The 26,478-nt window shown below is 43.5% G+C and overlaps 1 protein-coding gene across 1 annotated transcript in view; it reads right to left on the minus strand.

Moving 5' to 3' along the window:
- Window positions 1-12,049, minus strand: part of LOC103358316 (potassium voltage-gated channel subfamily D member 2-like) — a 31,931-nt gene extending 19,882 nt beyond the window's left edge. The window contains exon 1 of the mRNA XM_008283229.1: window positions 10,938-12,049. Coding sequence (XP_008281451.1) covers window positions 10,938-12,049 — 1,112 coding nt within the window. The remainder of the gene's footprint in view (window positions 1-10,937) is intronic.
- Window positions 12,050-26,478: the final 14,429 nt, after the last annotated feature.

The raw sequence follows: 26,478 nt of genomic DNA on the forward strand, positions 1-26,478 counted from the left end.
CTATCCTCCAGAGGATCCTGTGACATGACATGTAAGTAAACACCTCACGTGAAGCTACAACCCGGTCACGGCAAACTGTCTCGACCCGCCGCTGCACCCCTGCAGCACCGCGCTGGGTGTCAACAGGTGACACATTAGCAGGTGAACGCCGGCATGCTGCATGGGTACTTTGAATAAAGCTCAGCAGAGTGATTAATGCTTCAGCAAAATGTGAATGAATCAACACAGCAGCCGCACAAAACACAAAGGAACATATTTCTCCAACAAGCTATCTTCCAGCAGTCGTGTCAAAACGATGTGTGATAACGCAAAGTGATTCAATGGGATATTAAAGCAAGAATAAGAGGTCTTATCATTTTTAGACTAGTTGTACAATTAAAGAACCAAAGAAAAAATTATGCAATGTGATTTCATTGCACAAATATGAAGACTTGAAGAGAGCGTGCAGACATTCTAGTAGCTCTGTCAGACTTCTTTAAACGTACGAGGTATGTCAGAAAAGTTCCAGGACTGGTGTCACAAAAGATAAATTTCAAACCCAAACAACAAACTTAGAGTTTTTCCCTTCAGACGATCAACTAGTACGTCTACAAAGAGATCCTGCAGCATTTGCGAGAAGAGGTGAGAGTTGTGGCAGGACAAGTCGTGGCTGCTTCACCATGACAACACGCCTGCTCACAATGTCCTGAGCATCTGACAGTTCCTGGCTGAGAAGAACATCGTCGTGCTGGAGCAACCTCCCGACTCCCCCCACCTGGCTCCATGGGATTTTTTCCTCTTCCCCAAGCTCAAGGAATCATCAAGGGGAGTCGTTTTGAAGACGACATCAATGTGACTGTGACGACGGAGCTGAGGAGGATCCTGGAAGAATCCTTCCAGGAGTGCATGGTGGCGTGGCAGAGAAGGCTGGGAAAGTGTGTTAGACTCCTGGGGGATTACTTCGAAGGGGAAAATTTGTAGTTTGGATTTAAAATATATCTTTTGTGACACCAGTCCTGAAACTTTTCTGGCACACCTCGTACATGCTACAGGTAGTTTGCAAGTAAAGCAAAGTTTTGAGCAAAAATGTTCAGTCTGAGGATCGCCATCTGACAGCGATGAATGTCTGTATAAAATTTAATGGCAATCCATCCACGGCTGTTGTGACATTTCCATCTGGACCAAAGTGGTGGATTGACTGACAGAACAGCTTTGCCATTCAGGAAGCTTCACCAGCAAAGTGGCTAGAATGTCTGCAGCGGGTTGTTTATGCAGAAACCTGGTAAGGAAAAAAAAACGACTGTGGTTTATCACAATGGGAAAGTAAATTATTCTGAAAACACAGACAAGAGACAGACCGTGATATGTGCTGCCTTCCACCGGTCATGTAACTGCTCTGAATTTACAGTGGGTGGGCACAATAAAACCATCATCACTGTTTCCCTTTGTGAAGATTTAATGCTCCGTTCTCGAGAAACCGCGACAGAAAAGTGTTGATTTAAGGCCACTGTAATTTTTTAAGACCAGAGTTTGCGGTAATTAAATTGTATCACCGTGTTTTTGTGTGATTGAAATTTTGATATAAACACCTTTCTGACACACACACACAAAAGAAATCACACAAAAACTAAAAAAATTTCAATGCAATTTTCACAAGCTGTGAGCTATTGCAGAGCCGTTGTATCAGAATAGCTCGTGCTGCATTCATTTATTGCGCACGCCGCTCATATACAGAAGGTAACAGCCACTATTTAGCAGCAACCTGCCAGATTTTATATTTGCAGTATTTCACAAAAAGTACGAGCAGAATGATAATGAACTATTTGTCTTTAGAGAATCTCGTGCTAAACCAGCTGAAGGTGTCTGAAGGTCGGAACTTGACACAAACTAATGGCCCTATAGAATCATTATTGTGTCATCCATCCATATGAGACTGCAGAGAGACGGTTAACGAAGGAGAAAATATTAAGGCTGTGGTGATCACACACCTGTACATGAGAAATTAGTTTAAGGTGAAAGAAAAAAAAAATCGCCCCAGAGCATCTGCCCTGTTTAGTTTCTGTTTGACCAAATGGCCTACATTAGGTGATATATTTGGCTATTTATAGAAGCTGGGGCAGGCAGGAAACAGCTGCCATGCGTCAGGGTGACAGGCTGACATCCCTCATCTCAGCAGGACCTCCCTGCCAGGCAGACAGGAGGAAGCTCTTTATACCTAAACTGAAACGGGACATAGCCTCTTATCATTCACGCCGCATACAGAAAACTAATAATCTATGGAGCCCGTGGCGAAGACTCAACGACGAAAGTGGGTTAACAGTGGCTAGTATGGGCAGCTCAATTCAAAGCCACACTTTACAGAGCTCTGTATTCTTGTTTTTTTTTTTTTTACAGAGAACACTGTGGATTTCATTCAAGTGGGATCAGTATTGATCATGAGAAGCTTTTATTGCGGCGTCCTGGCGCTGTAAACTGGCACAAGATTCCTCAGCTCCGACTAAAATGAGATGGTTCGCGAACAGTGAAACAAGGGTTTAAAGCTGACAAACAGGCTGAATCAATATTCATGGCTTTGCGACGAATCTGCTCCTGCTCAGGTATTATGAATGGCTGTAAACAAAGGTTCAATTAACGCGTTAGCATCAAAGTTCCTTCGTTCTCTCTGAAACTGATGACAAGCTTTGCCTTCTGTTTGTCTCTTGAACATGAAAGTCTACACTGATTTCAGGGCTCTCGTGGGATACAAGACAGTAACTGGTGTTAACATAATTCACTGTTATAGGATGAAAGTCTGCCACCCTGGAATGAATGTATGCTATACGGCATTTAAAAGTAGGTACTTTAAAAAAAAAACTAGGGTAACTGTCAAGGTAATGGATTCCTCTCATTTCGCCGCAGCTAATGTTTTGCTGAGAGGCTTTAAAATTAGCATAGCTTTCTTTTTAAAACCTTATCTACAGTGATATCCTATCACTCTTCAAATGAGGTGTCAGAGAGGCACAAGTTACATCACTCTTTGAATTCTTTTTGTTTCTGTTTCGCTCACGCAGCAGACTGATGGTTGCTGTTAGCTATAATCTCTGAATCTCTGCTGATCACAGATGTTGGCTTGTTGGCTGAGGGGTGTTTTTGATAAAGAGACAAATGTCAGGGGGGAGGGATACTCACACTCTGGCATTATAAAAGCTGGCACCATTTCAAGAAATTGTGTTTGCTATGCTGTCCCATGCGCCTCAGAGAAATAATCGGCGGAGTGAGCAACACACACTCCTCCCAAACTCTTCGCAGCGATGGGTGGGACCGTCGTCACAAGTTTTGGGTCCCACATCTGCAGAGGTCAAGAAGGGGGGCAGGTTTGGGTCTCGGAAGTCCAGTTTAATAAATGCTAGTTTGTTATAGTGACAGTGGCATCAAACAAAAAACGTATATCCCTCGGTGCTCATTACATATTAATGTGGGGAGAAGTGTAATGTTCACATATAGGCATAGTGGACATTAGAAACGCTACCACTCGCCATGAAAGCAAACACAGCTTGTACTTTGTATGCTGATTAGTTCAAGACTTACACAAAGTAGCAAGTTCAAGGCCATTTACGTGCATATGCTAACCTCTTATTACTGTGACTTTTTTTTTTCCCACGATGCTAATGGGACCATGTGGCACATATGAATTAATTCTTTTGCTGTTTCAACTCCATACCGAGCTGATAATTAGCTCGCTGACCTTACAGTGAAACCCAGGCTATAAAAATTTAAACAAGTAGTGACTATTTTTCCCCCAAGGACACGTTTATTTGCAGTTCCAAGACCTTTAAAAACAGGGGTTTTGCAAAATGTAAAAATGTTGCATTGAAATCTATAACTACTACAATAAAAAAAATACACACATGAGTGGAATTGCAGAAAAAAAAAACAACATAATCTCGAAATCCAACAAAAATTCACATTTAACTGCATCCCAACCAAAACTGTACGTTAAAAATATATATCAGACTTACAAAAAGGAGTCCGTAAAGAGTGATGTTTTTGAACTTGTTCTAAAAACGATCAGCTCCAACTGCTAAATCTGACGCAACAGAAATGAAACACAACAAATGCTGCATCCATTTTAATCATAGCAGCACTCGGCAGCCTCTTCAGTGAACGTGCCATGCTTGGCAACGTTTGAAAAATGGCACCAGTTGCATTTTTATGACAGATAACGGCCCGGTCCCGGTACAGGGACCTCCGGGTTGGAAGGGGTTAAAAACTGTACTGTAAAAATGACACATTGCGGATTTTTTATGGTGCTTCTTGGCCAGAAACAGCATCGAAATGACTGCAGGAAGCAAAACACAAGCAAAGGCAGGAATGACTGTCAGCATTTTTTGGCACAGAAAAAGGGAAAAAAAAAAAAAGGCTGCAAACAAATGGAACGCAATCAAATCAAGAAACATATGGAGCAATTTGACAACACTTAAGCAACATAACAAATAATACCTACAGGACTGGAATTACTAATGCTAAGTCTTGATTTGGGTCTAAATACTTTGCATTAGCAAGATCAATACAAAAACAAAATGCAATAAAGAGCCTTCTTAATGCACAGACTGTTTGCTTCACTGCTGTTGCTCTGTTGCAGATGATGATTACTTCATTAGTTCAAAAAAGTCACACAATGTGATTTTTTATTTACCATTAAAAACTCTCTTGCATTTTAACAAGGGTGTAGTTCATGCTGCAGATGATGAGAATATATTCAAAAACACACCGATTAGGTAAAGGGTGGAAAATTGATCATCTCATTAGAATGCATGGGTCCTGGAATTCTTCATACTTTAACATTTAAACATGTAAGCACACCCTCCTCCGACTGCAGCTGCATCCCAAAGTAGGACAATGCGCCCCACCACACCTTAGAAACTGCACAGGGATGACTCAAGAAACATGACAAAGAGCCCAAGGTGTTGACTCTCCCTCTAAACTCCCGATCGGATTGAGCACCCACAGAGCCTGATCCCAACAGGATCTGACATCACCACATTTTTTTTTATTAAAGGATGGATATTGGTGATTGTGACCCCGCATTACATATTGTCAAATCAAAACCAAAGTTTGTGGCTCTTCATAGCACATCTCTCGTTCTGTTGAAAACATTTCTGCACAATACATTTCTGATGATCCTGACATGATAACTAAATTGATCAAATGCTGAGCACAGTGTAAACCAGAGGACTAAACCAAAGAGGATCCATTTAGAGTACTGTTACACATTTCAATAAAGTGATGAGGAGGCATTATGTGTGTCTGCATACCAATCTCCATGACCACACAAGCCATTTCCATCTGTATGTAAATGCTGAGTATGTAAATAAGCCGTGCAGCACAAGAGGAGGAGATAGCTGTTGGACTTGGATTTATCATTTGCACACTATTTGATCCACTGATCTTGTGGCGTACACTTTAGATCTGATATCTCTGACAACATATCAACTTTCAAGATAGGACACAGTCACATAAAATCCAATATTTCCTCATTTCATTCATTCACTCAAGCTGGGTCAGGGTTTCTTGGGCTGTTAGATTGGATGGAAGTGGAGCCAAGCAGAGCAAATGCTTTCTAACAACAATGAAATCGAGGTGATGTGTTTTCTCACATATCTCCTTATTTCCTAATGCAGTGATGCTGCATTCATTCAGAGCAACTTTAATCTTGTTCTGGAAAATTCCATTAATCTTTGGCGTTGCCCGCAATACAAAGAAGAAGATAAAAAATGCTGAGCACAGGAGAAAACACCGATGCCATATTTTACATCCTCACACTACGTCGCCCAGGCCCACGTGCAGAACATGCTAGTCTATTCCCCCCTGCTTAATGCAGCACATTCAAAGTGAATTAATGAAAATCCCCCGCGTGGAATGGGTGTTATTGGTGCTGCCTCGAAGACGGGTTGTCAAAGAAATCGAATCAAATGGGAGGACAGCCATTTTGTCCTTGCCATATAGATTATTTATCAATCTGACCATCCGCAGTGACGCATGCCTGCTTTTAGAGTCAGTTCACATACACAGTAACCTCACATCAACCTACCAGCTGGCCGTAATCTGTTTTTCAGTTCAGGGTTGACTGACCACAAATACATTTTCTTTCTGACACTGTATTTTTCTGTAAAAAACAAAAAATATATCGTATCATTAAAATCTAATTTACGGTTCAAATAAAAATCTCTGATGTGTGTACCTGTAAAAGTGCATAAATATGACGTAATAAATCTGTAATATACGAATGCCTGTAAAATGTTAATCATTCAGCACACACCTCCATAACGCCCTTTTAAATCTCCAACTGCCAGTGAGAAACTGTTTCAGCAAACAAAGAGGATAAAGAAAAATGCAGGGGCTTGCGTATTTTCAATTTAGCAGAAAAAAAAAAAAAGAGGATCTCTGTTTTTCTTTTTTTCTTTTTTTTCCTCACAGATTCTGTCTTTCACAATGATCTTAATCTCCTCTGAAGAAAGCTGCCTGTTACCACCCCTCTCGCTTCTCACTCCTCCATTTCGCAGTCATTTGCATGAGCAGAAAGGAGCTCGTACAGAACACATTTCAGTGCCAGGTTTCTCTCATTAAGTCACCTGTCACTTCAGGACCATTATACCAGCCTCATATTAGCATCACCTCTCCTCCCCAATAAAGCACCTGGAGGGCCACTGTGAGCCTACAGGCTAATGGCAGCCTACACATCTCACATCAGCCACTTCTGTTTTACACAGTCATACATCACATTGCTCATAATGGGATGCTGATTTTCATAATGTGCATAACATACACAATGCCAATTGGTGTAATGTATTCTACTGAGCACAAAAATTACACCCATTGCACTACATAATCAAACACACCAAATGTTCTCGCTGACTGTCGCTCAGTAGAGAAGAAGAAGAAGAAGAAAAAAAAGAGTGAACATTCTCTGCATTGCCTGCCAGGGGCATGGTAACTTATCCAGCCACATGAGTACTATATAATCAAGAATGCATTTGTTATCTCTTGGGTACAGATACAGTAAAAGGCCCTCCAGATTGTTCCTGTACATTTCAATTACATTTTATACGCAGTGAAGGGTTTGGACTTCAAAAAGCTTTGCTCTGCACCACATTCCACCATGAAGTTAATGCTTTGCATTGTAGGCTTTGATTGCCACGGGGCTGAGGTGTCAAAACTGGCAAGCATGATAATGGTTATACTTCTGGTGCTTTATGGGCCCTACAGTGACCCTCGTGTCTGTTAACCTTGCTTCCTCTGTCTTATAAATCCTATCCTGAGAGGTTTATAGGGCTCACTTGTCAAGCCTTTGGAGCTGTATTTGGTGGGTGGAGCTGCAGCACAGACAAACGACATGGTGATAAATCCTGCATCTGTTGAGCGGCTACAATGCACAGGCATGTTTGTTGCAACCGTAAGACAATGCGCCCAGTAAATGTCACGGCAGATCGGTAATTAGCATGATCGTTCCTCCCAGCGTTATCTCTAAGCTGTAGATAAAACCAGGAGATTGAAGTGAGGAGCGGCAGTGAAGAGTGTGTGTGCGCTTGAGAGGAGCATGTTGGTGTCAGAACCTGAGACCTATCATGTCTATCAAAGGTAATGTCTGTCTGTGTCCGGAGGAACGTGGTGTGTGTCTCCATGCCCGGCTAAACCTTGTCCTCGCCGCTCCTCTTCCCTTGTGGGTTGCGCTTGACTTCCACCGTTTTCACAGCTGCTCTCAGCAGTGCACTCCATTACACCTTAAATCACTTAAAAGATCTGAAGCACCAAAAACTCCCTCGGCAGCTAATTCACCCTGACCGTGTGGATCATCTAGAGAAAATAAGAGCAGGAAAACACTGCAACATCTGATTCCAGCCTGATAAAGTGCAGTGCTATCTATATATTGGAATCTACTGCTGCCTTAAATGGACAATATTAAATCAAGCCACAAAATTACACTCTCAGACTTTACTGCAGTTTTAAAAGACACTGCAAAGCACAATAGCACAGATAAAGAACTCATATTTTTCACTCAGTCACCCAATTCTTCAGGTTCTTGGCAGCAGCATTCTGACAGAGGAAGATTCCTCTTTGTTGGGTATCCGAAAGCAGCCACAGAGATTAGGCTCAATAAATAAGGGGGGATAAGTGGGTCTTGTCCTGTGTTTGGTGGCACAGAGCAGTAGACACACAGAGGCATGACACGCAGCTGCACAGTGCTATTGATTCTCCGCTGGTCTCCAGGCACCCTTCCCTTTCATTCAGGCTGCCTGCCAAGTGCCTCTGAACAGGAGCCCCTGCTCTCCCAATGTCTGCACGTCTGCTTAAGCACAATCAATGGGCCATCAGCAGGGGAGAGAACGCATGCCACTGTCTTTACTTCCACAGGGTGTGAGTCAGGGAAATTGAAAATATATGTAGTGGAAAGGCATCATGATACCATGCAGGCACAGAGCATCACCGACTATTAGAATGAAACCGAAAGCTTTCAAAGCCTTCAGATGGAGGTTCCAGCCTGAAGCATCCCCGTTAGTCTATAAAGAGCTTATTTGCCTCCAAATGAAAAAGACCGCCCCATTCACATCAGTCTAAATAACTGTTTGTTAGACGCGGATCAATTTTTCTGCATGCTGCGCCCCGAAACAAACTATCAGAATACCTCATTTCCCCCTGATCAGATAAGCGTTTGAAGGTTACTGGAGGAGAGCACAACAGATATTTTCCTCACTCCAGTGTATCGGTAGACAATGACAATCATGATTCCGCTCTACATTGCGAGCTCGTAGGAGATGCGATTTTTTTTTTTTTTAAAGCGCACCTCAAGACAATGATGGATCGTAAGAAGGGGCCGACTTTGTCTCTCAGTGATGAGCATTCAGCCTCTCCAGCGGTGGTCCACTATGCAGCATTCTGCACCACTGTAAGGCTTCGTTTCAGGTTGCAAATCTGTCAGCCAGGCTGTCATGGTTCACAATGGAGTGACAGAGACGTCCCCATTACCAAGGACATTTCAGTTTTGTTCTCCCACGGCAAAAAACATCTTTTTCAAATCCATCTTGAGCAACACAAAGGGGACTCCGAGCTGAATGCAGCAATATCTTTGTTGCTCCCCAAAGATAAATAATGTACCCTCTTACACAACTCGTCTTTCAACTGCGCTTTGAATCTAAATGGAAAGCATGGCCAGTGCAGCACTGCGTTCGAGATGGCAGCTTCAATCACCAGATCATGCATATTAGCTGCTAATTATGCGCTCATTGGTCATTTCGAGGGTGAGTGGTGGTTCGACTGGTATTGAGTGAGCGCAGGGGGGGGAAGAGTTGTATGCCATTAAGAAGACAGAAAATCCTGTAAGTCTGTGTCACCCGCAGCATGAGAGCAAACAGAGAGAAGTAAGCGTGACAGTCAATATTTGAAATAGTAATAATTGCAATAATAATAATAATCATAGCAGCATATGTTGCCTGCAGAGCTGGAGGATAACCAGGTGCTGCTTGGCTGCATCGATGCAGATGTGAGAACAGACAGTGGGCTTTGAATTGCCCTGCATCAGTTAGAGGGAGCACAATTAAACTTTATATTCACAGCATTATGCCTGGCACATCTCGAGCACACGCGTTTCCTCGCGCTTAAACACACACCTGCAGAGTGAGCATAGACGCGCGCACGCAGCCAGGGGCGATTTGTTTTTGCAATGTTTGATTTGTGGTGTTATGACTTTGAAATTAAAAACGCGGCGTTATTTCAACAGGACCTCGTTTCTGTGTCATCAGTGAGGAGAGAGGAGGAGGAGGAGGGCGTGAGGACTAACACTGGCTGAGTGGCTGCGCGCGGCACTGAGTGCAGAAGCAACCGGTATATTTTTACACACAAATCAGCGATGGTCTGATTATGATTTCCCCATTGTGCCAACTGCACGTCCCCGCTTATTTATTTGAACAGATAAGAACCAAATGGCTGCCAGATCGTCTCGCAGACAAAAAAAAAAAGTTTTTTTCCAGCACCTTGGAAAAGCACATTGTTCAAAAGGAGCTGTGCAGGAGTGAATAATGGTAATATTAAGAACAATAATAATAATAATAATAATAACCCACACGGAGCAGCTGAGCGGCTGAGTGAGCTCATCAATACAAATTAATTTGATGTAATCGTCTTAACTGAGTTTAATTATTTTATGCCACATCAGCACACTGTACAGCTGATATTATTCATGAGCATGAAATTAGCAAATATTTACTGTACCTCGTTGAAAGGAAGAGAGAGGAGCTGAGAGGATGAATGAGAGGAGGCGGTGCAGAGAGAGGAAAGGTGTGTGCCTGTGTGTAAATGTATGTGTGTGTGTACATGTGTGTGTAAATGTATGTGTGTGTGTGTCAATGTATATGTATGTGTGTGTGTGTTTTCTATGCGTTTTATAAATGTATGTGTGTGTGTGTCAATGTATATGTATGTGTGTGTGTGTTTTCTATGCGTTTTATAAACTACTTTGCCTTTAATGTAGTCACTGCTCTTGCCACGGCTTTGCCTGTAAATGCAGAATGCGGGATCTTGGCCAGTTATGAGCCCTCCTTTGTTCAGTGAGGGATGCTTGTGAGGGGCAGGCTCATTGATAGGCAGTGAAATGCTCACAGAAGCTTCAATAAAGCAGATCGTTCCTGCCTTTTGATTGGCTGAGCAGAGCTCGAGAGGATTTTAATATGACCAATAATGGCACACCTGTGGCCCGCGCCATAATTAATCCAAACAACGGTCAAACAATTAAAATTGGGCTGATAGTAAGCGCTGCACGAGGAAGAGGAACATGATCAGAAATATCATTAATCCCTCGTGCTGTCGTAATTAACCAGCTGAGGGTTTATTTTAAGCCGTGCTCAGTTTAAATACGGATGCTTCCTGGAGGTGCTGATCTGTGGTGTTTATGAATACGGCAGTGATGGACTTGTGCAGCCACCTACCCCAGTGTTGTCATGGTGACAATGGTGTACCAAAACGCTGCGGGGATGCTGGTGAACTTGCTGGCCGTGGAGCCTTTCTCTGCATAAAACATGACCGTCGCAAAGATAATGATGGCCATGGTGAGGGAGAAGAGGAGGAAGCCCAGCTCGGAGGCGCAGCTCTTCAGCGTGTAGCCCAGGATGCGCAGCCCGGCGGAGTGCCGGGAGAACTTGAAAATCCGAAAGACCCGGAAGACTCTGAGCGTGACGAAAGCGCCGCTCACCTGGTCATTGTCGGTCATGACCAGGCCGATGTAGTAAGGCATGATGGCGACCACGTCAATGACGCTCATCACACTTTTCATGAACTTGTAGCGGCTGGGCGCCGCGATCAGACGGAGGAGATATTCGACAGTGAAGATCATGACGCACGCAGTGTCTAAACAAAAGAAGGCCAGCGCGTAACGGTCTCCACAGGAGATCTCCTTTGACCTGTTGGGCAAAGTCCCGCACGGAACCGTCTCCACCACGTTGGCCATCACTGATATGGCGATGAAGAATCCTGTGACATAGTAGAAGACCAGAGCTAAGGTGCTGGTGTGGGGGTTTTCAAAAGCCCGCCACAGGTACTCCCGGAACGTCAGGTTCACCGGCGTGACGTCATTGTTCATGTCCATCTCCTCGTCGTCCTGAAGCCTCTCCGCATTTTCGCGCCTCCGGTCTTTGTACTCCTCGTAACAGCAGTCCCCGATGATCTCGGGGATTATGCCAAAGAAAGCGAGCTCCTCGTCGTACGCGGATATGCACTCTTGACGCGGATAGTGTAGTTTCCCCGTGCGGTAGAAATTGAGGATGTGTCTGAAGATGTCGGGGTCGCGGTCGAAAAAGTACTCGTTCGTCTCCTCGTGGAAAAAGAAGTCTCTCTCCGTGCTCCCCAGCAAAGTGTCGGGGTACCTCTCCAAAGTGGTTCGCCACGTCTGAAACTTGGTGCCGCTCACGTTGAGGATGATGAGTCCGTCCTGGGCTTTCCTCTTGTCTTGAGGCGGGGTGGGCATCGGGGTGCTCGCCACGGGCATCCATCCGATGGCCGCCGCTCGGGCAAAGGGAAGCCATGCCGCTACACCTGCTGCCATGCTGACCTGTAGTGTTTAATACGACCCTTCTCCGGTGATCACAGTGCTACGGCTCGGAGATGAATTGCATCTGCAGGAAGAGCAGCACACACACACACACACACACACACACGGTGATGGTTACAGGCTGCTGAGGCACCTCGGCTTAACAGAATGTGATCAGGAAAAAAAACGCACCAGCCCCATTGACTTATACTGCGCATAACACTGAGTATCACTCTCCAGCCTTATGCTCTGTGCAACTGTTCAGTTATGGAAGCCCACTTTGCGGCAGAATACCAAATCGTCACCCATCAATAATCAGGAATGTGTGTGTCTCTTTTGTCGCCCCCCTTCAAAAAAAAAAAGAAAAAAAAATCCAAGTGAAAGAAAAGCACCCACCTTAGAGAAGCTTTGCTCTTTAAACTGCATCCACGGCGAGTTTAGTAAAATATCTTTCCTCGGAGGAGAACACTTGCGATTCCGCCACCCATCTATTTATCACTGCAGCCAGACGATAGAGGCAAGCAAAAAAAAAAAAAAAAAAAAAAAAAAAGCGGCAGGAAAACGTTGCATCAACAAGTTAAACAATTCAAGCGGCAGTTTCTCAGCACGGCGGTCATTTGTCCGAGTGCGATCCTTTCACCTCCTTTTTTTTCTCTCTCTCTCTCTCCTCTCACCGTCCGCCAGCTTCATGTGCATAGGGGTTTTTTTTTTCCCTCCCTTTGCAGCTACTCCTCAATAAACTCCTGTTCCTCTCGTCGACTGCAAGACCACCCTCCCCCTTTCCTCACCACCGAGCCCCGACTGTGGAGAGAGGAGAGGAAATCGTATGCAGAGAGAGAGAGGGAGAGGTAGAGAGAGAGGAGTGGTCCTATCTGCACCCAGAAATTCCTCTGCTGCTTTACTGTGGGGGGAACTGATCAATGCGTAATGGTGGTCTAAGTAGGCGGCATCTCCAAAGCCTCCCGATGCACAGCACAGACTTTTACCCCCAACTGTATATTGGCTCATATGTAGCGCCGTTACCGTCATCAAACATCCTAAACAAGGTGGTTTGTTTATGTGGAGGTCGTAATCAATTTGGGTTTTCTATCCACACATTGACGCACGAATTCCCTTTAGTTTATGTGCGCCTTTTTTCTTTGTGAAATATTTTTACAAATAGGCTGCAGAGGGGAGTGAGGGGAAAAAAAGTCTGACAGTTTGAGGAGTTTTGTGTATTTAAACCTTACACTCAGTGACAGTTTTTTTTTTCAGAGTAAAAAAAACAACAAATATACCGATTTCAGATCTGCAGCACATCATGATCAATATTGTTTCTGGAATTGCATTGTTCTGTGATGCTGTCGGACGGAGTTACGCGGCTTAAAAGGTCAACATCATTGGACTACACTGCTCGACTGACATTTTCCAAAATAACCATAATCAATGAAACGTCTCTAGTGCTCCAGAACGCAACAACACTACGCTGTGCCCACTGTGGAGCGTGTGTTTGTGGCGTGGATCTTTTTTTTTTCCGGCTACAGGTCCACGAAGAGCACGTTGCCACGTTTCTTTTTTTTTGCACAGATTTCCCCAGTTTTTTTTTTTTTTTCAGCACCACGGACAGCAGCCGAGCCATCGACACCGCAGCACCAGTCGGTTTGTGTTTCCTCCGTGTGCGTGCAGGTTACAGATTCCAGACATGTTTCACGCTGCAGTCACACAGCCGTGGAGCTTCAGCTAAGCGCACAGAAGAGGAGGAGGAGGAGGAGGAGGAGGGGGGGAGTAGTGTTCAGAGTCATGCAAAAGTACACGCAGCTACTGAGCTTCTTGAGAATAAATGGATGGTCAGTAGAGATGAGGTGCAGATTCATTCACTTTTCAAAATGTGCTGCAGCTGTTGCTCTTATCTAAAGTACTGTAATTTGCAACAAATGAGTAGGAAGGGGCTTCCTCTGTTGCCCAAGGACAGTTTGACAGTAAGTGGCTGCTGATGGACACATTAGATATTGCACCAGGCAGACCTGTGCACCCCTTCTTTTTTCTTTTTTCTTTTTTTTTTGCTTTCCAGATCTTCAGCCAGTGCTACTACATTCACACCCAGCCTCTGGTCCCCTCTGGCACAGTGCCGGGTTTTTGTAGGATGAATGCACAGGACTGTCAGAAGTCCCATTAGTGTATGCTGAGCATGTCAGAGCACACTCAGTGTTCAGTTTGAGCAGTCAGGCCCACGGGCTATGTATTCATCAGGGCATTTAAATATTCCAGCGGTTGCCAAATGGCACCAAACGCAGGCATCCCTGCTGAGTTGGATGCCAGACTAGCTGCAAGCTTGTCAGAGCACAGATAGCCACTGTGTTTTAATTTAAAAGGTGGCGAAAGTGGTTATTTAGCATTGACACATTTTTGTCAGTTAAGCAACGGCGAGCAGTTTGACCACATTTCTGACACTTCTAAGAAAATTGGTTAATATTTGCTTTGTAAAATGAGTATATATACGTAGTAAAGTGAATATAGAGTTCTAATCTTTTAAATCCTCACATATCCATTCGGCCACGGCTTGTAAATCACTAAGTATTTTCAGATCTTTTAACAACAGAGATCACCGCCCCATGTTCTTTTCAAAAGAACACTGTGAACCAGGCATTTAGCTCAGTGCGCGGTGGTCAGAGTGACGTCATCCGAGGTGCTGGCATACTTTATGAACGCACTTGTTTCCAAGAAGTTCCAAGGTCATTTCAGATGATCAGTGTTGACGCAGAGCCGTGCAGATGATTTAATTACATCGTTTGTGTGTTTATGGATTTAGTCTTTGGATCAAGTAATTAGCGTGTGTCCTTAACAAGGTTGAACACCTCATCCCGCCATTTTTGTGGCGCATTGTGTGAACATCAGCTCAAAGATGGAAATCTATAAATGTTCACATCAATCTAAAACAAATATGCAGACATTGTGGTTTTAAGTTGCTTTCGGTTATGAAGATAAATACAATCAATCCCTTGTTCCGTCCATCCAGATAGTGCTTCCTGACATTTTGGACTTGTACCGCTAAAGTGACTCTGAAGCCTGTGGGATTAGGTTGTGTAACAGGATAATTTCTGTAAACAGGTCTTTAAGTGTGCTCAGTCTTGTAACTCAAAGGCATGCACCCAAAACAAGCGCACACACTGTCTGTGCGATAAGCCTTTCGACATTCATGTGGGCTCACACACACACACGCACACACGAGGCATATTTTTTGAATTTGATCCATTGACAGTAGCAGTCTGTCCACTGTAGTACACTGTTGCAGCCCACACTGCAGCCTGTTTTCTGTATTCTATATTTAGCCAGGTCTAGCTCAGTGATTGAGATGATTAAACAGATGAGTCCCCTTCACTGGAGACATGCCAGGGCTTGTTAAGGAAGAAGTGAAGGGGCAGCCGCCATTTGATGCGGGTCATCAATGGAGAAAGTCAAAATATTTGAAACTATCGAAGCAGTCTCATAAGTTTAGGCCAGAAATAACAAGTGAGCGCGATGAATCACCGACAGTACAAAAACTTGCTCCCATGTCTGCGTCGCCTTCAAAGACAATCCCATGGGCCGAAGCTCTGCAAAGGGTTGCTGGAGGGACAGAGGTCTAGTTTAACCTCATAATAAACTTTAGTTTTATGGAGCACCTCGACGAGATGCAAGTTCATGACAAGCGATAAAAGGGTAATAAATAAAAAAACCAATAGGACGAGCAGTAAAAATCCTAGAAAGGGGAGAAAAAAAAATATTAGAGCAAGGTAAAACAGGCAAATTACATGTAGTGCCCTATTTCAGGCTTGGAAACACCCTGGCATGTTCTGTGAAATGCCGCTAATGAAGTCATGAATCGTCCTCGTGACCTCTGGGCACAATGACATGCTGATATCCTCAGGTGAACAGCCCACAGCCTCACAGCCCATCTCCCACCACGTCATCTCCCTCAGCTGCCTCTGCCTTTCCTCAGCTCTAATGAGTTATTGACCCCCTGCGGATGTGTAAAATAGAGTAGGTCTTCTTGGTTCTTTATTGCATATGGCAGCTGGTGTGTTTGTGTCTGCATCTCCGTGTCCGTGTGTGTGTGTGCAAAAGCATGCACTCATGTGTGAAGCTATTTATATGTGTGTTCATGTGCTGCAGGGAAGGGAGGTGCCCGGAGTGGGAGGCTGATGCTTGAGGAGTGTATGACGAGTTTTATCCCTGTCAGGATTGCCGGGATAATCTGTAATTTAACAACTGCTGGTTGTCATAAAGCCACAATTTGGACACATGAGTATGTGTGGTTCACTGTAGTTACGGTGCTACCTGCATTTATTTATTTTTTTTGTAGCGTCGAAAGCATGTTAATTTTTGCAGCTGGGCTCTCTAGAGACGATGAAATATGTTCAAGCTGTCAGAATTACAGGCAAGTGGCGAAACCATAAAAATCACTGTTTAAATATGTGCTTATTCAATTAATCTACGATGGTGCATTCTGGTCGGAAAACAGCGAGATGGGGACAAGTGTTCCGCCCACTAGCGCGTTTTTTTAATTGTTTTTTTTTTTTTTTTCCCACCTAGCTCTTTCTCACAGTGTCTATAGGGAAAGTAGCTCTTGTCATCTGGTGAAGAGGTATGGAGGGGATTACAAGGGAAAAGGAGGTGTCTGTCACTGTGAGTGTTTGTGCCTATAGCTAAAGCACATACACTGCAGCATGTGTCTGGGGCTTTGAGAAGTACAGTATATCACTGCACTATCAGCCGTGAGTCCCTTAACTACCACTGCACAAGGGCACATCAGCGGTAAAATGTAAAGCGCTGCCATGAAACTAAACCGAACCATACCTTCCCTTGTCTCTTCAACCTTGCATTACTTCCTTTGGCCTTGTAACAAATGCAGCAAAAAAAAATAAAAAAAATACAGCACGTGTGTACGTCTCAGGGTGTATAATTAAAAACCAAAGGCAGCCTGGCGCCCCAACTGGCAAACCCTCATTGAAATAGTAATTCCTCGCAAGGACATCGCATTGTTTACCCGCCTCATCTGTTGAACACATTCCCCACTGCAGAGGTGCTGAGCAGATGCTATGTGAGAATCTAAACACAAGGCTTTTAGCAGGTTCGTACTGTCTGTGCAGCCCCGGCCCCAGATTGCAATGAAGCTATTTTCAAATGTGGCAAGTGTTGAAACCTTTATGTTCCAGCTGCTTCTGTGTGGTGAAGCGAACGACGCCTGAGAACAGACTGAAATTAGCCGTCGAGCTCAGCTCCGAATCAGATCAGACATTAACCAGCGCTGAAGTTCATTGTTCATCATTGGAGCGCATAAATTTGTATGACGTTTACGGTGGAGCACATGGGATGGCATCCAAGGTAGAAAAAAAAAACAGAAAAAAAACATGATCTAATCTACTCTACCATTCAAATCCTATTTGTTTGGCAGACATGAGGTACCATTTCACTGGATCATGATCCGAATTTCATTGCTATTTCAGTTGATTGATACTTGAATGTCACTGGCTTAAATAATGTTGGCTCAGATGTAGTTATTTAGTCTGTTTTTGTATATATATATTTTTGTGGATCTGCTTTTGGTTGTCTTTTCAGATTATCTAAATGGGGATGGCAGTCCAAAAACACTCCCAAGTTAAGGTCATCAGTGTTGTCTCCCCATGCTGCCTAAAGTTCCCCGTATTCCCAAAAGATAAATTTTTCTTGTTATTAGGGATTCAGTTCATTTCTAGGGGGATTGTCTTTGAGTGCCACGCGAGGATAAGCTTTAATTCCTAGATTACCATCGCCATCATTACAAGCAACCAACAGTGAGCTAAAGGGTCAGGAAGGGATCGGACTCGGTGGCAGGGTTGTTTGTTTGGGCAGTGACAGTGTAGGCTTCTCCTGACGTCATTTGTCGGGACTTGGCATTGGCTGGCCTGACCAGTGACATTTGCTTTCCCACCATGTGGCCCCTGTACTTTGAGGCCAGATGGCAGATGATGCCTCCGAAGCAGACGACACACAAATACTCATTCGAGTGCATCCACACACACACGCGCGCGTGCACAGAGGCAAGCACACATTTACATAAACACACACACACACACACACACAAAGCTCACAATCAAGTTTCCCTTCTCTCAGCAGAGAAAGAGAGGGGCAAAGCAACAGATCGATTTGTCACCCAAAATAATTTATAAAGTCCTGATAGAATGCCAGAAAGTAAACTTGGGGAAAAGTGGATGTATTATGATTGGAGCCGGGTAGATCGATGCTTTCCTCTCTCTGTGAGGCTCAGCTTGTTTGTTCTGGGTGAAATATCATCATGAAGGCACAGCGCACGGCTCTTACACCTCCCCCTTTATGTGAACTGCAAAATTTGTTTCTCTCTGGCTCTCTGTCTCATGTCCCCTCATTTTTTTGTTGCTTGTGTCGGTGCCTTTGTCCCATATGAAGGAGCTGTCAGTCATCTGTGAATAGTATTCACTGGAGCAACCAGTGGGCAGGGATTTATCATTGAAACAGGTATCTTGTTTTGTAGTCCACAAGCCCAGGGAGACAAATGTTGAAAGGCAAACTCAACACTTGAGTGTTGTTGTTGAGCGTATATAAGCGCGGCCTATTAACCTGCCGGGAGAAGGCAAATCAATTTACTACCTTTGAAAGTTTTATCAATCATAAGCATCGCAGCTTGGAGGAAGACTAAATGAAGAAGGCCTTTCTCTAAATGCATCATATCAGTAAGCTGCGATAAGCATCAGCCCTTTAATCTAAAGCTCCTTTGAGCTGCTTTTGTAAAATGATTTTGCTTTGCTAGAAACCGCACAAACCACTGAGTCACGGAAAATGATATGGACAGAGAGGGGATGACAGGGAATGCACACGGTCATCAATCCTAAAGAAAGTCAATTGTGAGCTGCTTTTCTTAGCATATTTCATTATTTCCCACATTCTCTTTCCACTGCTTGTTCTGTAGCTCACCAGACTATAAATTAAAAATTATTTTCTGCGAGGAATTGAGCCCGAGCAAACCAGGATTTGACTAAATGAATGCACGTGGCATCACATAGGGGGCTGCTGTTCCCAGCAGCAAGAGTTCAAGGAAAAATTCAACATTCTGGGAAACACACATATTGAGAAAATAATGAGAAGACTGATACCGCTCTAATAACTTTACTTAGCTTCGCATACAGGATGGAAACAGCTTGCCTGTGCTCAAGTTGTTTTATCTCTCGTTGAATAATGGGCGCAGAAAAACAAATGTAAAAACGACAATTTGTCATAATACATGGAGGTGTGTAACAATTTTTCCTTGATTTGTGCGAAGCAAAGTTACCCAGCTGCAGGCTGAACAGATATAGAGGGATATAAATCTCATTATTTAACGCTCATTAAGAAAGCAAATAAGTTTATTCCCCAAAAATGGTTTTGTCTACAACCATTTCTTTCATTTTTGAGATATCAGAATAATATCAGCAGCTATTTTCCGAGTTATGTGTCAAAGAGGGAATCTTCAACATCTTTAGCAAGGAGAGTTTACACAGTGACACAGAAAAGAGCAATGTAGGTATGTGTCATAAACTCAATTGAAATTCCATTGAGGACACGATTGTCTTACCCTTTAACGAAAATCTTTACGTGGAACAGCTTGATACAAAGATAATGATGTATTTCAGTCTTGCAGAAAGAGCAATATAGCGAATGAATGGGTAAGCTGCAATGAATAACGAGATAACCTGCCTATTAAAGATAAAGCAAAGGTGTTGAGGTCATCAGCAGCAGAGCAGCTGCTATTGGATGGCGGTTCAATTTAAGAGGGGGTGGACTGTCCTTTGAGAGTTTTGTAATTAATCAAAGTCCCCCTTTAAACTCAACTATTTCACATTCAATTTTATCTGCTCGTCTCCCACGTGCAAAGCCCTTGTGTGATGTGAGCCCATATCTTAATTACTCTCAGATCACTGATACCCCCCCACACACACTCGCTGTATCTCTTGAAGAGACAGAAAATCATTTTACAGCTGAGCAGATAAGTCCCCGTGCTCCCTTTAACAGCCCCCCCTAGCCAAAGCACATCTGACAGGGTTGTAATGACAGACAGGCAGCGAAGGGCCTTGTTCCGATAATTCCTGCGCTACATACTAGTAATGAGCCCCCTCCCTACACCCGTGATGGATTTCAAATTGAGCCCTTGCAAAAATATTATAATTTCAAAGCAGACATACATCGTTAATATGTTATTAATGGCAAATGGCTGCTGGAAGTGGCCTGCTGCCGTATAAGTTTTTCAAGTTGAGTGAAAGATCATTATCGAATGTGTGTTTGAGCATGGCCATGTGCATTTGTGAGCGTTTACTGAAGATGTGTCCTGCTTTATTACTGGCCTAAACTCAGGCCACTAATCACTGAGGCTAATTTGATGTCATGTTCTACTTAATGCAACATTTGATCGTATTTGGTTTCCTGCAAGAAAACAGTGGAGTCACACTCTGTGGTTTACATGTCAAGTGCAGATCAGTCACCCGCAGCATTAAGGATGTAATGTAGCTGCTTTTCTCTCGACCTCTCTGTGTGGCTCTGCTGCTCTGATGTTCCCTTTACATATCATGATCATAAAAACCCTGTTAAGAACTTATCAATAAATGACAAATTAAAGGAAAAACCTGAATATGTGAGTGCAGTAAAAACAACAAATGCTCCTACAAAGATGCACTGCATGGTGCAATTAGGCGACTGACATCCAATCATAATCTGTGTCATGTATAAAAGTGCTGAGCAGGCCTAGTTGACTCGGATTTTCTATCAAGATGGTGAGATGAAAAGATCTAAGCGACTTTGAAAAAGGCTTCATTGTTGGGTCACAGATGGCAGGAGCTTCAGTCACAAAGACTCCTCAACTGGCTCGTATTTCAATAGGAACAGTGACTAAAATGTCATCTGCATTTAAATCCACCGGAAAGACATCAGTAAATAGGGTCGGAAATTGTGGTTGACAGCACACGTTTAATGATGCCCGCGCATTAGTGCGATATGTAGAGGGGGGAAAAAAAAAAAACAGATGAGCAGCTCCACTCAGGTGACTGAGAGAATGTCAGCGCATGGACGTGCTCAGACTGTCAGAAAGAATGGTCTGTTGACATTTACATAGAGAGGGGGATGATAGCAGGGCTGCAGTGTATAAACCCCTCATTACTAAGATGAATGCACATTTGAAGGTTCAGTGGTGCAAAAACCACAGGCACTGTACAGAGATGTGGAAGCAAATGATATGGTCAGATGAGTCATCCTTCACCATATGCTAGACAAGTGGGTGAGTGCATGTGTGTTGTACATCGAGGCAGCGGTAGAGGCCTGTATGTTTGACCCCTACAGCGAGGAGATCTGTTGTGCTTTCGGGGAGCATTTTGGCAGCAGAGTTTAAGTCCACTTTTCTCTTTAGAGGGAATGATCGCTTCAAATTAAAACAAAGTTCTTCTGACTGATCTGAGATTGGAATGGTCTCTTCTGGGATGTTTAAATCCATCACAAGGGGTCAGTGAATGGTTCAATTGAAAACAATGTGAATCATATACTTTGACCTTCACAGTCACTAAACAGCTGAAATGGAGCTTTTCAGGCAGGCACGGAGTCAGGGCAGTCCCTTTTCTGTCCAATCCTTCTCTACTTAAGTCCAGCCCACCCACTTAGTTGCTTTATAACCGATGCAGCGTTCATTCATTCATTCATTCTGCTCCACCAGCCTCTACAGATCATCGCTGCTGTTCATCTCCTCTTCACAGATCTCTCACGCAGGTTATAAAACTAAGTGTTTGGAGATTTTCTTACCTTCTGACTGTGATCAGTCTTCAGTGTAGAATCGCAGCGTTTAAACCAAAGCGGGCCGGAAGTTAACGATCACGTGTCCTGAATCTCACGCCTCAGCCAGAGCCCCGCCACTCTGGAAAATCCCTTTCATCCTCCTCAAAAAAAATGTAAAATCCAGTAAGAGCTCGTGGCAGTCAAATCCAACCTTCAAGCGGCGTAAGTCATCACAAACTTTTGATTTACTTAAGCTACTTCAGTGCCTAACTTCAAATCCACATCAGGAAACGTCGAGCGTCCCAGCTCCGCCCATCCCGTCGGTCTACAACTCCTCCAGGAATATCCGAGATTTAACCACCTTAATCCTGCTCCGGAAGTCTTCACATCCAGCATCCCCTGCCATGTCTCCTCCAGGCGCCCACCAGTCTCTCCTCTACACATCATGAACTCTAATGCAAGCCCTGAAATCAGCGTTCCTTGGGGCCTGTAACCTGCCGTACAGCTTCCGGGTTCTTCAGTTGACTCCGCCCACCAGAGTGATGTAATAGCAGAGCCAGCGGAGCACCGTGACTCCTGCAGCGGAATAAGAAATTTTTTTTTTTTTTTTTTTTAAAGACTCCTGCAGCTGCAGCGCCCCCATGCTGGTGGGGCATTCACCTCTGTAGCTACACACTGGCAGGTAATTAAGTCAACCCACTTCAATTCTGTTTAGTTCATCTGAATCAGACTGTGGAGGAAAAGTCTTGGTGATTTTGTTCAAATATCAATTATTCTAAAGAGAATGATTCAAGGCCATCATAGGATATTACAGTGACATAATGTAAAGTAGCTTTCAAAGCTTTTAGATAAAGCTAAAATGAATCTGGCACTGTATAGCTGATCATCGGCTTATCCGTTCCTCATGACCAGAGGCTTTATGCACCAATGGTCCCAACCATGGCTCCAGACTTTGACCACATTTTTGAGAGTTAAAATTTCAAGTGGTCACATTCGTGCTAGTAAATCATGAAGCTGTTTTGCTGTTGCTCTAACTGGCATGGGCAGCTACTATTTTGGCTACACTGGTGAAAAATAGTGCTTTTATGATTTCAGTGACTCTGTCAATCTGTCCCTGTCTGATGTGTAAAACAAGCTGTTTAACTGCTGTGTTTCAAAGATGAAGGCTGGTGGAGAAAGACAGGTTCCTTGGTCAACTTGGAGAATTCTGATATAAGAATGCACTATTTAACTCCTTTCAAAGTAATTTTGGCCACATACCTGTTCGAACACTACGCAGCCACCAAGCAGCAGCAGCAACTAGCCTTCACAGTGAGGCGTTCAGGGAACAGTGGGAGTGCTACCAGTAGAAAAGTTAGTCTAGAGCCCTTCTCCGTGTCACCTTTCTTCACCCACGCAATTGCAGATCACGCCTTATGGTAATTACAATAGCAGATATAGGTGCATGGCTAGCACTGTCGCCTCAAAGCTCGACGGTCCTTGGATCTTTCTGTGTGGAGTTAAGGGTCTAGCTATGTGAAGTTTGCATGTTCTCTGCCTGCATGGGTTTTACCGAGTGCTTCAGGTTCCTCCTACAGTCCAAAGACGTGCCGAGGTTAACTGGTGATTCCAAATTGTCCATAGGTGTGAATGTGAATGTGTTGCCCGTCTCTGTTTGCTCTGTGATGGACTAGTTACCTATCCAGGGTGTACTTTGCCTTGACTCAAAGTCAGCCTAGGTAGTCTCCATCCCCACCCTGTGACCCTACAGAGGATGAAGCGGTGTATAGAAAATGGATAGATAAATGGTACAGACACTCATTTTAGGAAAGTGGACTTCTTTGATGCTGCTTTTAAGGCTTCTACACACTCCCAGTGGCATCTGTCTGGAATTTAGTGAAAACATAAACCACATCTTGTTTGCAATCAGACTGACTTTGGTTGTGTAGTGACACACAACAACAACAAAAAAGGTTGTCGCCCCATAATCATCAATGAGTTACTAAGAATATAACTACATTTAATTTTATAGCTAAATATATTAATATATAAATGAACATGGCTAAGAATAATTGATTTCAGAGATGTACCTGACTACTTTAAATATAGGGGCAAGACCCTATTGCATCGATCTCGATGAGCTATTAAATTTAGGTAAATTTCCATATGTAAAATACAGCTTAATTTCCACATTTAATAATACCTTTGCATCAGTATTAATATAGGTGAGTTATGTCCATAATTAATAACACCATAGGGTCTCAGCTTTTCCAGGTATTATGGTCATGTCAAGTAGTATTATATATGTTCAAGAGGCTTGAACCAGTACATTTACTACAGGAAATTCAAACATAATAACTCTATAGAACCTAAACACAATACTTACACTTGTGAGGAAGTTTGTACTTCCAGTCATATTTCTTTACTGGAGATCGCTTTGACACGACTCTTGTTTAAATGCGTTTTATTATCAGCGACTTGACTTTATCTCCAGATTACAGCAAATAAGTACCTGTCCCAGAACAAGTTAGATCTATTTGGAGAAGTTTAGCAGATTCTGTGTCATCTCAATCTATGATAAAGTATGCACATATTGTCTTTGCTCTGGCACCTTAATCATGCAATATTAATCATTTATCAGGCAGCTCTTTCGTGTTCAGACTTCTCAGCCTTTCTAAATTGTGGATACGGTGCATGTCATCTTGACATGAAGATTCACGATCAGATTCACAGCAGGTCACCGCTATACAGGCATTGAAACAGCATAATCTTCCTTTATAGTGACGCACTAGAATCATTGGTCACCTCAAAGTTCTTATCTGACACTGCTGCCAAGGGGCATCCATCCTTGCCCGCCAGCTTAGCCTACCACCCCTTCCTGTAGAAAGATGAAGGGTAGAGGAAACGTGTTTTTGCGACATTGAAGCATCAGCCAACTTTATTAGGAGCGCTTCTCAGTCTTATCCATGCTCCATTTCTTCCTACAGCCTACCTTGCCAACATTTGACCAAACCAATCGAGTCAAAACATGATCTGGTTCAATAAATGTTCACCTCCCTCCCTTTTCAAGTCTATAAATTATTCATTATTAATTTCTGAAGTCCAGTTTCATTTAAGACATTTACATCCTACCGTTGCTAGTTTCCTGGGAAAGGATATTGTTACCACCTCTTCAGTGAACCAAAGAAGTTCCTCCAGAAGGCAACGATAAACGTCTCACTTTTACCCTTTCTTGGTGCAAAGTCAGTTTTCAATTAATGTGCGGATGTTTTGTCTACATGTAGACTGACTTAGCCTTAGAACAGTCCTTCTTGTGGCTTAGGGTGTTTCCTAGTTGTGGGAAGTTCATTTCACGCACTGAGAAATTCTATTCTTTGCATGACCCCACTATATCTGTCTTCTCTTAAGATAAGCATAAGCAATTCATTGACCTTAGGCTTTCAAAGGTGATGAATATTATTATTAAGGTGTTCTGATCTTCATTGCCAGCGCTCATATGCTTTCTGTTCCTTCTCTTCTATGGTTAACTGAGCCTCTATTCAACATAGACTCTAGGAAGGTCCTGTCCAGTCCTTGGTTTGTCCGCTTCCACATCCCATGCCAATGCCGCGGTCTCTCCCCTAAGCTACACAACCTATTCCTTCTGCTCATCCTCTGCAGCGTATAATCATTTCCTCTGCCTGAATGCCATCAAATATTGCTCAAAGGCCATGAGTAGTTCTTATTATAGATAATCTGTGAAAACTACACATAATTGGGGCACTGTTTCATGTCGGTTCATGAAGGTTGCACAAATTTAAAGGACATGCATCATGCATAGTCCCATATCTCACATAGTATATTTCCTTTGTATCGAGTCATTGAAATAGTGCCTTGCCAGGAGTACATCTGTGTGCATTCAGCATGCGGGTCGTCCCCTGCATCCAGATGTGATGGTAGTGCATGCTTGCATGAGTTTAAAGAAAAAATGTCATGCTTGATGCTGCACATAGTCTCATATCTCACATAGTACATTTCCTTTGTATCAAGTCACTAAAACAGTGCCGTGCCAGATGTTCATCTGTGTGCATTCAGCATACTGTGTTCCCCTGCATACAGATGTGAAGGCTGTGCATGCTTGCACAATTTCAAAGAAAATGCATCATTCTTGACTTCTCACATAGCCTCAAATGTCACATAGAATACCTCCTTTGTACCAAGTCATCATAATAGTGTCTTGCACTTATCTGTTTGCATTCAGCATGCTGCTGATTCTATGCATTCAAATGAAAAGTTAATGCTACTTGCATGAATTTATAGAGGGCTGCAAGGTGGCACAGTTGCCTCGCAGCAAGAAGGTTGCCGGTTTGCGTCCCGGTGGGAGAGTTGCGTGTTCTGCTACGTGGAGTTTGCATGATCTCCCTGTGAAGTGTGGGTTCTCTGGCTTCCTCCCACACAGGTTAATGGTGATTCTAAATTGTCCATAGGTGTGAATGTGAGTGTGCACCTTCGCCCTAAGTCAGCTGGGATAGACTCCAGCACCCCCGCGACCTAGTGAGGATTAAGCGGTGTATAGATAATGGATGGATGAATTTATAGGAAATGTGACCTGCTTGTTGCTACACATGGTCTAATTTTATTAAAGTCCATTTCATTTTAAGACGACTCTGGTTTGGAGGTTTGTGATCTCAGTGACTGTCTGTGTCATGCTTGCTCAGATT

This window comes from Stegastes partitus, unplaced genomic scaffold, assembly GCF_000690725.1.
Source record: "Stegastes partitus isolate 25-593 unplaced genomic scaffold, Stegastes_partitus-1.0.2 Scaffold303, whole genome shotgun sequence".
In the NCBI taxonomy this organism is placed as follows: domain Eukaryota; kingdom Metazoa; phylum Chordata; class Actinopteri; family Pomacentridae; genus Stegastes; species Stegastes partitus.